At 33.8% G+C, this 13,963-nt stretch overlaps 1 protein-coding gene across 5 annotated transcripts in view; it reads right to left on the reverse strand.

The window, feature by feature from the left end:
• The window catches only part of LOC126882898 (RNA-binding protein Musashi homolog Rbp6), a 1,676,353-nt gene that overhangs the window by 749,543 nt on the left and 912,847 nt on the right, over positions 1-13,963 (reverse strand). For all 5 annotated transcript variants that reach the window (XM_050647970.1, XM_050647972.1, XM_050647971.1 and 2 more), the window contains one exon: positions 12,118-12,210. In XM_050647970.1, coding sequence (XP_050503927.1) covers positions 12,118-12,210 — 93 coding nt within the window. The remainder of the gene's footprint in view (positions 1-12,117; positions 12,211-13,963) is intronic.

Here is a 13,963-nt window from a genome sequence, read left to right on the forward strand (position 1 = left end):
TCGATTTTTGATCTACGGGTGACACATTTTTTACGGTACATACATCTGTCATTTGTCAACCCCCTCTCCTTATTTTTAAATAGGGAATATGGGTCGTGTGCTAGCTCATTTGAAAGGTTATTAAATTCTCTACTCGGTAATATAAACATGGACATAATTATTTATACAGGGTGTCAAAAAAATATTTTAATTATATTAATTGACACAAACAGAAGAATTTATGTAATTTATTTAATTCATTCAATAGGTAACTGAATTTGAGTACCTTGGAGTAACAGTTACAAATAGTGGAGACGAAGAGAGAGAGAGATATATAAACGATTGTTGAAAGGTAGCAAAGCAGTAGGTTCATTAAACGCACTGTACAAGATTCATTTGAAATGTCACTTATAAGTTTGTAAATCTTGAAAATTATTATAAAAATTGCAAAAACACAATCAAAAAGTCATGGTAATTCTCGTAGAAGACGAAGTCCCACCAGAGAAGTCCCATCGCAAATTATTCGCAATCCTTTCTTGAATTTTATAAGATTTTCCTAGGTCCAATAAACAAAATTTCTCAATAACTGAATTAGTGAGAAGATGAGCCCAAATTTGAAGAGAGATGAGCAAAAAGACTATTTTTTATTCCTTTTTGTAATTTTTAAAATCATTTAGTGTGTTTTATAATCAAAATTTAACCCTCAAGCACAAGTTGTACATACAACTTCAGTGAGGAACTGAGTTTATTTTATCATGTACAATTTATTTGCTACTAATAAACTACATTATTATTATTATTATTATATTACTGTTGAAGGCAAGAAACGTGTCCAGGGCAGCCAAGATCCGAGCGTATGAAACAATAGTGAGACCAACGGTGTTGTATGCATGTGAAACTTGGACAATGAACCAGAAAGAAGAAAATAAAGGTACAAATTTGTGAGAGAAAAATATTGAGAAATTTTTGGTGGTATAAAGGAGGCTAACGGAGAATGGCGCAGAAGAACAAACCAGGAGCTAATGGAGATGTATAAGAAAACTTAAAATAACTCAGAAAATCAAGGCGCAGAGAGTTAGATGGTTGGGTCATATTTTACGAATGCCACAAGAAAGAAACGTCCTAAGAGTTTTATCAGCAAGAGAACAAGGGAAGAAAAGAAGAGGGAGACCACGAAGGAAGTGGTTTGATGCCGTCCGGACTGACCTAGAAGAAATGGGTACAAGAGACTGGAGAGGACAAGTTCAGGACCGCAAAAAGTGGAAGAAATTAGTCAAGACTGTCGAAATCAAGGGCCTCTAAGGCCTGTAGTGCTGTTAATATATATATTTAATTCAAAATACATTCTACTGCTGTCACAAAATAGAAAAAAGTGTTTTTACGCGGATTTTAATAAAATGGAAAACGAGCAATATCGGTCGGTGATTCGATTCTTGTTTTTGGAAGGGAAATCACACAGCGAAATCAAAGAGCGCTTGGATGCTGTGTACGGTGACTCTTCTCCTTCGATGGCAACTGCCAAAAATTGGTTTAATGAGTTTCAACGTGGACGAACGTCGGTTTTTGAAGAGCCACGCGTAGGTACCCCGAAAATGGCTACCATGGAGAATAACGTGACAAATTCTACGATCTTGTATTGGCAGACCACCGACTGAAGATGCGCAAGATAGCTGACACAGTAGGCATCTCAAAAGATCGCGTAGGTCATATCCTGCATGAATTTTTGGGCGTGAGAAAGCTGTCAGCTTTCAGACAATAAGCGTAACCGTGAGACCACTTCAGAGCAGTGTTTGACGCTATTTAAGTGTGATTCAAAGCAGTTTTTACGGCGTTTCATCACCGTCGACGAAACATTCGCTGGATTCACTGGTATACACCAGAAACCAAGGAACAGTCGAAAGATTGGACAAGCAAGCAAGCAAGCAATTTGATTCAACCCGACCCGTGAGACTTGTTCACCCCTGAGGAAGTACGTTCGGGTGTAACAATTCACTGGAGCGAGGTGTATTAACTCGAGTCTAAGACAGGAGTCACTCCACCGCGCTCCAATGCTCCGGGCCATCCCTTTCCCCCCTATAGCACGCTGATGCGCGATAGGGGCACAACTATCAGCCAAATGCTTTTCACGTGGGAATCCTGGGTAATAGAATACCAACGTGGTGCCCTAATCGATTTGCAAATCAGGCCAGCGTGAAGCGCTATATGCCTGTTATCTTCTTGTGACTTGTCCGCGGTACTAAAATTGCTTGCTTGGGCCCCAGGCCTCTGAACCGAGTTAAGCTCGGTTCAGAGACCTGGTGCTCAAGGGTTGGGCCCTACTTGCCCGGGTTTTTGTGTTTTTTTTTTGTTAGAAATTTTTTTTTGGGCTTGCGCCGGTGTTAGTATTTTTTTTTGGCCAAGGCCGATTATTTTGGGTTTTTTATATTTTTTTTGTAGGATGTCCTGAAAATAAAATCTTAATTGGTAAAAATTAGCGAGTATGGGGCCCACAATAATTGCCTTGTCGTTGTTGATGGAGCCACGTATTGTCCACTTTTATTTTATTTCTTATTTTATATCTTATTTACTGTCATTTTATTTATTTCTTTTTATTTTATCTCTAATGTTTATTTTCTTTAATCCACTATTTGTTGTTTTGGACGTTTGTGCTTCCATCGGTGGAAGGCGTCGTATCGCATTATCTCTCGCAGTATGGGACTTGGATGATTTTCCAGTTCTGGGAATTTTGTCCTGGCTCTTTCCGTCATTATATCGGTCACTCTGATTTGTTGGAGTTCTCTGAATAGGTGTCTTTCCGCCACGTATCTTGGGACGTTCGCTGCTTCCCTTAGGCTGCTGTTGTGTGCCGCTTGGATCTTCTTTTTTGTTGTTTTGCATAAGTGTCCCCACGCGAGAGATGCATATGTCAAAATTGGTATTATTATGCTATTGATTAATCTTATCTTCGTTTTAGTTCTTAATTTACTTTTTCTACCTGCGAGTCCTCTTAGTGATGCTTTGGCCATATTGGCTTTTCTAATTGTGGCTTCTACGTGTTTTTGAAATGTTAAGCCTTTGTCCATTATGACTCCTAGGTATTTCGCGTGATCTTTCCACTCTATGGGGTTGTTTTGCACCGTCAGTTGTTCTTTTGGGCTTTGTCTTCTCTTTTTGAATAGCACCGCTTGTGTTTTTTCTGAGTTTATGGCTATTTTCCATTTAATACACCATTCTTCAACGTCGTCTAGCGCTGTTTGTAGATTGTTCACTGCTACATCTATGTCTCGGTGTTTGGCCGCTATCGCTGTGTCATCGGCATAAAGGCTTAATAGTGTTTCAGGTGTTTTTGGAACGTCGGCGGTGTATATTGAGTACAGTAGTGGCGACAGGACCGCTCCTTGTGGTACTCCAGCTTCCGGAGTCCCGAGCCCAGACAGGACTTGTCCTATACGAACTTTAAAACTCCGGCCTCTTAAGTACGAAGAGATTAGTCTTGTCATTGCCACGCTGCCTGTATCCATAGCCTCTCATTTTGTATATTAGTCCTTTATGCCAGACTCTGTCGAAGGCTTTGCTTACATCCAGAAAGGCTGCGCTGGTATATTGTTTGTCATTAAATCCTGCTGCTACGTATTCTGTTAGTCTGAGTACTTGTAGCTCACTGGAATGTTCTGCTCTAAAGCCAAACTGTGCTTCGGGGATTATTTCTAAGATTGGACAGCACCCAGCGAACATGCTCCGAAGAAGGCGAAGACTGTCCAATCGGCCGCAAAGGTGATGGCCAGCATTTTCTGAGATTCACAAGGTGTGATCTACATCGACTACTTATGGAAAAAGGCAAAACGATCACAGGGCCCTATTATGCCGAATTATTTGGCCAATTCGATGCCGAATTGAAGAAAAAACGACACCATTTGGCAAAGAAAAAAGTGCTCTTCCGCCATGACAACGCACCGGCTCACACCTCCGCCGTCGCCACGGCCAAGTTGATCGAATTGGGCTACGAACTGTTGCCCCATCCACCGTATTCTCCAGATTTGGCCCCGTGCGACTACTATTTGTTTCCAAACTTGAAAAAGACACTCGCTGGGCAGAAATTTAAGTCGAATGAGGAGGTCGTCGCCACCATAATAATAATAATGTTTATTTACTTCTCATTATGCTCTCATATATAACAATATTATAATAGAATAATTCAATACTAAATAATTACAAATTAATTTTAAGTTAAATATTTTCACATATAAATAAATAGTAAATAAACCAAAAGAAGAAATTCCCTGAAGAACCAGAGGTTGTGCTCAGGGATTACATTATTCAAATATTAAACATTAACAATACAAAAACGTATAACAAATATTAAAAATTAACAATATATAACGCATAACAACTCATAATGCATAACAAATATATTATATATTAGTAGTTATATTATAAATTTAATTAAAGATCGCATTCAAAAATTCAGTTCCAGTGTTCTTAATAAATTTTTTAAAAATGGATTTAATCATGTTGAATGAGTTTATTTTTCTCAAATATATTTTATAAATTTCGGGTAAATAATTAAATATTTTAGGAATATAGTATGTGAAATTATGTTTACCAATTGATTTAAAATTACTAATAATTTTTACATAGTCATGAAGTTTTCTTCTAGTGTCGTAATTATGATCTATTGATTTCAATATTTGTTTATTTTTGTATGTATGTAAAATTATGTTTAATAAATATAATTGTCTAATTTTAAAAACACCAGCTTGCTGATAAAGAAGTTCTGATGAATATAAGCGTGTTTTTTTTAACATTATTTTTAAAAATCTCCTTTGAAGTATTTCGAGTTTAATCAAATGTGAGGAATATGTTCCACCCCATGCTATAATGGCATATCTAAAACGTGATTCTATTAAGGAATAGTATACCATCTTTAAGAAAGATAAATCAAGAATGTTGCTGAGATATCTAAATCTGTATAGTATCATTCTTAGAGTTTTACATACCATATCAATATGTATATCCCATTTCAAGTGACAATCTATATAAATGCCTAAATATTTTATGTATTCTTTCCTATTTATTTTAATGTACGCCTTATTATAGTTTAGATTTAATTCCATGAATTCGGGTAAATTATTTTTATATATTGAAAATGGTATAAAGTAAGTTTTATCTGTATTAACTGTCAGTAGTTTCCTACTTAGCCAATCTAGAACATTTACAGTTTCTGTTTCTGCCAAAGTTTTAAGTTCATTCCAAGAATTACTAGTGTAAATTATAACTGTGTCGTCAGCAAAACAAATAATCTTTCCATTTATTTTCATTGCCGCTAGATCATTTATATATATTGAAAACAATAAAGGGCCTAAAACAGTACCTTGAGGCACACCATACTCAATGCTTCTTTCAGTACTAAGTTTGTTATTAATTTTGACAATTTGCAATCTATTTTTTAAATAACTTTGAAATAGTAAATATGGTATTCCTCTTATTCCAAGATCGCTCAAAGCACTTAATAACTGTTGATGACTAACAGTATCAAATGTTTTCGCTAAATCTAAAAATATTGCTAAAGTAGGAGAACCACTGTCCAGCATCTTATATAAATAATCAGTAGCAGATTTTATAGCATCCGAAGTGGAATATCCTTTTTTAAAACCAAATTGGTTTGTAGAAAGCAGGTTAAATTTTTTAAGATATTGATTAACTCGTTCGGCTAATGCCTTTTCAAAGATTTTTGCAAGGCTGGTAATAAGTGATGTTGGACGATAATTTTGCACTAATTTTTTATCACCCTTTTTAAATGTAGGTATAATTACAGTTTTTTTAAAATTGTCAGGACATGTACCTTGTTCAAATATTATATTTATTAAATTAGTTATTGGATCAACAACATAATGGGAAATTATCTTTAACAGATCAGCAGAAATGTTATCTATGCCAGGAGATTTTTTTGGTTTTAAAGAATGAATAATACACTGAACTTCTGATTTTGTTACGGGTTTTAGAAAAAACGTACTATTACATGTAGTTTTTGGAGGATTAGGTGAAGATGGTATTTTAATATTTTTATATTTAATTGTCATCTGTTGTATATTTAATCGTAGCTCATCTAGATTTTTATTAAGGCTTCTAATATTTTGATGTAAAATGGTAAAATTTTCATTATATTTATCTTTATAAAAATCTGTAGTTAATTTATTAAAATCTTCAATATGTTTAAGTTTATGAGTAATTATGGGAATATAGTTTACATCACGAATGTATGGATCCATACTATAACAATAAAAAATTTTAGAATTTATTATTTTCTTTCCTAGTATTAACTCTTTCTTTGGTACCTGAAAAAGAGTTTAGTCTTGATTTTGGCTTTTTTCCTTCCTCGTGTTTATCTTCGTTTTTGTTCTTTTCCAGTCTTAGTAATTCGTTATGTTCTATAATATTTTTCTTTTCTGATTTTTTTATTTTTTGATTTACCTTTATCAGGATCTGATTCTTTTGTTAGATTTTCAGTTATTTTCTTTTGTGATGAATTTTTGGGTGTAGTTATGGCAAATTGTGAGAGGTTGTCTTCGAAAATTTTTATAGAATTGATTGTTGTTGGTGTTTCTATTTTACCATGGAAGCCTATTTAGCAGACCTCGAGGAAAGGAATTGTTTCAGACGGGTTAAAGAAGTTGGAGCATCTATGGGTCAAGTGTATCGAGCTAAAAGAAGACTATGTAGAGACACAAATTGCCACTTTTTCAAAATTTTCCTTTTACTTTTGTAGGCTAAGTACTTATCAAATTGCCCACGGTCTGATACAACTTTAGGACCAAACTGACGGCGCTGAGAGTCAATCCGTCTCTGAAAAAAAGAAAAAACGAGAAGAGCAATCTCACAAAAACATCAACTCTCGTAATTACTACGTTCATACCTTAAACCAACATTTCCGGATAATTATTCAAAGTTTATTAAAAATTAATTTTAAGTAAGGCGCTTAAATAAATCAGTGTTTAGTTTGTTAAACATTTTAAAAAGCTTAATTCCCGAATTTTGATGCCGGTCACGTCGGAAATGGTAATGCGGAATCTGGCTTTGTGAAAATTTATTTACCTGGAGGGAATTTTATATTTTTTATTGTCTAAATATAAAACGTAGCTTAAGTTTTTAAATATTTACGGATTTCGCTTGATTATTTATTCCATGTGTTGTTGCTGTTATTTCAGTCCCCGCGTACTTTTATCGCTTAAATAACTTTCTTTTGTTAGAAGAATTCGTTCCATACTGGGTATTGTGACCCACGACCAGTTCGACGTGAGATTTAATTACAAAATCTATTACTTACTTAGTTTAAAACAAGTAATTGGACTTCGTAAGTCCTAGGTTTTCACACAAAGTCATCGAAACTAGAACTGTAAGTCTATATTTGAACTCTTCCTGTAACTTTGCATCGATTGATACACATACTAGGGTAATTCTGCATGAAGAAATAATGACCGTTTGCTTTATATATCCGCAAATGCTTTATTTTCGAGATACGGGATGTTGAATTTCTTCTTACAAACTGACGATTTATTTATTGCTCTAAAACTGGTTGAGATTTGCAAATGAAATTTGGTGGGTTTTAATTGGGGAAGTTATTGCGCATTTTTTGACATACAATCAAGAGTTTTATATTCACCATTGGCGTGAATAGGGGATGTATCTAAAATGTTTATACCCGTATGCACGCCAATGGTGAATATAAAATTCTTAATTGTATGTCAAAAAATGCGCAATAACTACCCCTTAAAACCTACCAAATTTCATTTGCAAATCTCAACCAGTTTTAGAGCAATAAATAAATCGTCAGTTTGTAAGAAGAGATTCAACATCCCGTATCTCGGAAAAAAGCATTTGCGGATATATAAAGCAAACGGTCATTATTTCTTCATGCAGAATTACCCTAGTATGTATATCAATCGATGCAAAGTTACACGAAGAGTTGCCCATTCTTGGGTTAAAAGCTTTCATCCGAAACCTCATTCGAAACCTATAAAAATTGAGGTATAATTACTACCTTTATAAAAAATACTGACTATTTTTTATAACATGATTGTTTATATTACCAATTGTCCATAAATTTTAACTAGTCATTATCTTTCAATAAAAATTATTATTTCCAATTACAGAGTATTTTATTGAGTTTATCTCTTATATGTATTTTGGTCTTGTAGCTATATTATACAGACCTTACTAGTTTATCCTGCAGTGTCCGTATTAATATCAGGACAAACCAATTTGGCCAAGGTCAAACGCCTTTAATGCGTTAGGATAAACTAGTTTGACCTAGTCCAAACTAGTTTATTCTGATATTAATATGGATACTGCAGGATAAACTAATAAGGCCTTTATAATATAGCTACAAAACCAAAATACATAGATTAACTGAATAAAATACTATGTAATTGGAAAATAATCGTTTTTATTAAAAGATAATGACTCGTTAAAGTCTATGGACAATTGGCAATACAAAAAATCATGTTATAAAAAATAGTCAGTATATTTTATAAAAGCAATAATTATACCTCAATTGTAAAAATTATTTATTTTCCCATGGAGTGTTTTGTAATTTTAATTAAAACTTATAATTGCGGATGATCGTTGCCTCCTTGCTCTTTCATTTGTTTGTGGAACAGTTTTTGTTGCAGCTGCATTTGGCAAAACCTTGTCCTGATCCAACTGAATTTCTCGTAGCTGCAACCCTTAACGATATTTTAGAGCCTTAGTTTATATCTACTACCTCTAAAAAAGTTTGATGGCAAATGTCGAATTCTGATCTGAAAGAGACACAGACATTAATACCCCAAAAAGTTAGATAAATTATCTCTAAAATATCGCTAAGAGTTGCAGTTACGAGAGATTCGGTTTGATTGGACAAAGTTTTGTCACAACAAAAACTGTTGCAGAAACAGATGCAAGTGCAAAAAGGCAATTATATGTACTCCTCAATTCTAAGTGTCACCAATACACTCCATGGAAAAATAAATAATAATTTTTATAATTGAGGTATAATTATTACTTCTATAAAAAACAAGCTGAAAATGCGAGCATTATCATAACGAAAACTTTGTTCATATACGTATTTAAATTCATAATATAGAAAATTGCTATTACGAAAAGATGTTTTAATGTGCAAGTATATCATTCTAATTTAATGTTGTGAACTATAAAGATACTTTACTCGAAATTCATATTTTTTTACAAACCTCGTATAAAATTAATAAAATTTGATTCATGATGGTTGCATCATAAATCTTAGACCAAGAAAAGGTTTTTATGAAGAATAATTTTTCTTCGTCAAATTAAAAATACAAGAGTTATAAATTAAAATGATGTTGGTATCCATAATGTGAGAAAATTCGTCAAATATTTTTTTCCATTAGAAGGATGTAATTTCATATATCAAAACATACTTTTTTATTCCAAACCACATTTTAAATAACAATTTTCCAATATTGTAAAATAAATAATACATACATGATAAAGATACTTTTTACTGATGAATTTTACTTGGATCTACAGACCGAGCGAGTTTCGTAAATTCCACGGCTTTGCGCCACGCTTCACGCAACCGTATTTGCGTACTTATGTTTCGAGTTGTGTGGTCGTGCGCTGGTCGAGTGGAGTTATAATTTTACCAAATTTAAATATAATCGTTTCTACTGATTCATTATTAATATAGTATAATATGTATTATTGCTTTCAAAATATACTCAAATTGTATTTTTATATATTTATTACACATATTATTTTATATAATAATTAAATTCACTATAAAATGTCATTTATATTTTATTAATAGCTAAATAATTTAAAATTTAGTTTGACATTCACGAAGTGTCAAACTCAAATGTAAATAATAACATTTGCTTTGCTTAACAAATTCAGATTAAAAAAGTAGCCTACTTCCTAATCAAAGATTTCAGCTGACGTTTAGTGCGTGGTAGGAAATAACCGGATTGTGACGTCACATTTTAGATTTTGAGGTCGATTATCTCGAAGACGGTTAGAGATATCGAAATGCAGTTTTCAGATTTGGATTCAGAAGACAAAACTACATAAGAATCCATCGATAAATCTGCTCCAAGTATTGCAGGAGCGGCAACGCAACAACACACAGACTTTTGCAAATTTATCAACGAAAAGTTTTCGTTGAAAACACTGATTATTTTTTATAATACGATTGTTTGTATTACCAATTGTCCATTAGTTTTAACGACGGTTAATTGTCGTTTTAATAAAAATTATTATTTTCCAATTACAAAGTATTTTATTCAGTTTATCTATTTATTTCGGCCTTGTAGGTATACTTTAATGTTTATATTAGGCCGTGCTAGTAGTGGGTCCCTCAGTGTCCGTATTAATATTGGGATAAACTAGTTTGGCCTAGGCAAAACTAGTTTATCCTATCGCGTTTAGGACAAACTAGTTTGGTCTAGGCCAAACTAGTTCATCCTAACGCGTTCAGAACAAACTTGTTTTAAACCAGGACAAACTAGTTTAAAACATATACATTGTAAATCATGATTTAGGAGTGCTCCTTGTAACAGTTTATGTGTCTTGGTTTCAAAAATGAATAGCCAATTTTTAACTACAGCCGCATTATACTCTAGTTCAATCAGAGAGTGCAGCAAGCACCTCTACCGGTTTCGAAACTTATTAGTCTCTCATCAGGAGGCACATATACTGCTCTCCCTGACCCAACCAGGACAAACACCGGCATGCAGTTACGCATTGCAACGAACGAAAAGGCAGGGATGCCCTAGCGGCAACTGTTAGCAAAAGACTAAGTTTTCAATCTAATAGCACATAAAACAATATTAACCCGGCACTTGCCACGTGGCTTAGCAAGACGTCAACTGCCACGTGGGGTGCTCACAGCATCCCTTAAAAATTTTCTGTGATCTACTTGCTTATAAACAAAATAATGTGTTGAGTTACACAAGAATATAAAAAAATGGTTTATTAATTTATTGGCTACTAATATATTATAAAATTTAAAAAATAAAATTAAAAAGGTGTTATAAGCAAATTAGCAAGTACCAACCCATAATAAATGAAGTGAAATAAATATCTAAAAAAAAAAGATTTATTGAGTATAGAGACTATATTAATAATTTAAATCAGTTATTACAAAAAAAAATGTAAATCTGACCTGTTTATCAAAAACACAAAAAAACTTTAAAACTGAAACTGCCAGATGATGACACCCCAATTCGACTTTAGAGCTACAAGTTCAGAATGGCACTAAATAACCACTGCAAACGCAAACAGATCTATGCTATATAATATTATAGAAAGCTACTATGACGCACAGCACGGTTAACAAACTTGAAATACCAAATATTTGATGAAAATGTGGTATGAGGTGCTAGTAGCACCTCACGTGACAGGTGCCGGGTTGAAAATATTACTTTACATCCCACCAGATTGAAAACAATGGGAACCTTCTCTGGTTACACCTCCTAGGCTTCTAAAATTTGCAAGCCATAACGGATGCTGAGACTAAAGAAGATGAGGAAATTTTACAATTTATAATTCACGTTCCATCTGCTCAGCGCGGTAAAGTTCCAACGAGAATGGTTCCCTTAGTACTCTGATTAGTTCCCTAATCAGAGTAAACATGTAAATCAAAAATGAATAACCATTTTCAATTTCGTTGCAACATGAAACTACTGATTTACATGTTTACTCTGATTAGAGTACGAAGGGAACCATTCTCGTTGGAACTTTACCGCGCTGAGCAGATGGGACGTGAATTATAAATTGTAAAATTTCCTCATCTTCTTTAGTCTCAGCATCCGTTATGACTTGCAAATTTTAGAAGCCTCGGAGGTGTAACCAGAGAAGGTTCCCATTGTTTTCAATCTGGTGGGATGTAGAGTAATATTTTTAATATGGTTTGATGTGCTATTAGATTGAAAACTTATTTCGTGTCTTGGTTTGTTTACTTCTAGTGCCTCTTGTTTGGGAATGAAGTATAGGTACAAAAATATTCTTTGGCTTAAGTTAAAACTTGCAATAAATAATTCAAACAGAAATCCACTCCTGCTTTTGTTCTCTTTACCCCTTTTCGGAGTTTTTGCAGTCCTGCCACAACTCAGAGGGAGCTACCGACGATTAATTTTAATTACTTACCGGTCCAAATTGCTCGAAGTAACTTTTCACGTCTTCTAATGTTGTAGGTGCAGATAAGCCGCCCACGAATATTTTTTTCGTCCTGGTTACCATCTGAAACAAAAACATTCAGGTCAAACTCGAACGTGAAAATCTTAGCTAGTAATTATGTTGGATAGGTTGGTAATTAATTTCCTTGGGAAGTTTTTACAAAGAGGGTTGATCTAAGTAGTGATATTAATGAATAAGAGTGAATGTTTTGAATCGTCAGTGGTCTATTTATTGTATCGAAAGTGCCTATCTCGGCCCAAGAAACAGGTAGGTCTTTTAAAAATGTCCCAAGTCAGCGCAAAGATTAAAACTGCCAGGTATAAAATATACCAGCTCGGCTAATGGGATATTGTGATATATTTATTCCGTGACTTAAGACTTGTCTAACAGGTTTTCTGATTCTGGATCATGATTATGCTTATTGTTTATTAGTTGTCATTCGATTTTTATTTTCTTCAATTGTTTTGATGAAAGCTTTGTAATTATCCTTTACAATACGAGGTGTCGAAGGTTTGAAGGTACGTAGAGTACCTCCAACTAGAAATAGATGTATGTATAAATCACTCATTATTAGTTGAGGTTTATTTTTTGTTTTAACTGTTAAAAGAACTGTTAACTGTCACAGAAGAAAAATTTAAACAAGATTGCCCAAGTTACCCCAAGCTGTCAGTCACAATTAGATTATGAACACTAAAGTGTTATGTGTGGTCTCTAGTACTGTATGGCTGTGAGACCGGGACGCATATTTACAGATGCTAGCGTGTGTAGACACCAGGGTGTTGAAATCAGTTAGGGTTTAGAAAAACAGTACATTTACAGATGCTAGAGCCTGTTGACACTACGGTGTTGAAATCAGTTAGGGTTTGGAAAAACAATACATTTACAGATGCTAGCGCGTGTTGACATTACGGTGTTGAAATCGGTTAGGGTTTGGAAAAACAGTACGTTTACAGATGCTAGCGTGTGTTCACACTAGGGTGTTGAAATTAATTACGGTTTGGAAAAACAGTACATTTACAAATAACACAAAAGAACAACATAAAAAATAATGTTGTTCTGAAGTTATTTCCTTGTGGCATTTTTTTAATTAACTATTTAGATGGGAAATAAGCCACAATTAAATTGAAAAAAATAATTTGATTCACGTTTCTACGCCCAAATCGGATGTCGTTGTTAAAATACAAAATACTACTAAATTAGACTGGTACAGATTTTTAATAAGTGTCACCAGGTGCATTGGTGCGCCCATTTCTATTAAAATTCACCACAGATTTATCCAGCTTACACAATCAAATACCTTTTGGTAGTCAACGAAGCATATAATCATAGGTACTTGAAATACTCTAGACTTTTCAATGAGTTGTCTTAGGTTCAGGATTTGTTCCCTTGTACCTTTACCCTTAACAAACCCCGCTTGTTCCTGAGGTATTTGGTAATGTAGATAGGTTTTTAATCTGTTTTTGATGATATGCAACAAGATTTTACTAGCATGTGCTATTAGTGACAATGTGCGGTAGTTTTTACATCTGGTAGTAGTTCCTTTTTTGTGTAGTGGGATATAAATTGAGGTACACCAATCAGATGGCCATTTTCCTGAATTCCAAACAGCGACACAGATAGAATGGATGATATGTAATCCTTTGTCACCTAGTAACTGTAGTATTTTACATGGTATTAAATCAATGCCTGGGGATTTATTTCTCTTTAGTGATTTAATTGCTACTTACTGGTAAAATTAAAAAAAAAACGATATATAATGTTAATGGAATTGGAAGTTAAAAATCTTCAGTATTATACTTCACTATTATTTGATACA

This window comes from Diabrotica virgifera, chromosome 4 (genome assembly GCF_917563875.1).
Source record: "Diabrotica virgifera virgifera chromosome 4, PGI_DIABVI_V3a".
NCBI classification, from domain to species: domain Eukaryota; kingdom Metazoa; phylum Arthropoda; class Insecta; order Coleoptera; family Chrysomelidae; genus Diabrotica; species Diabrotica virgifera.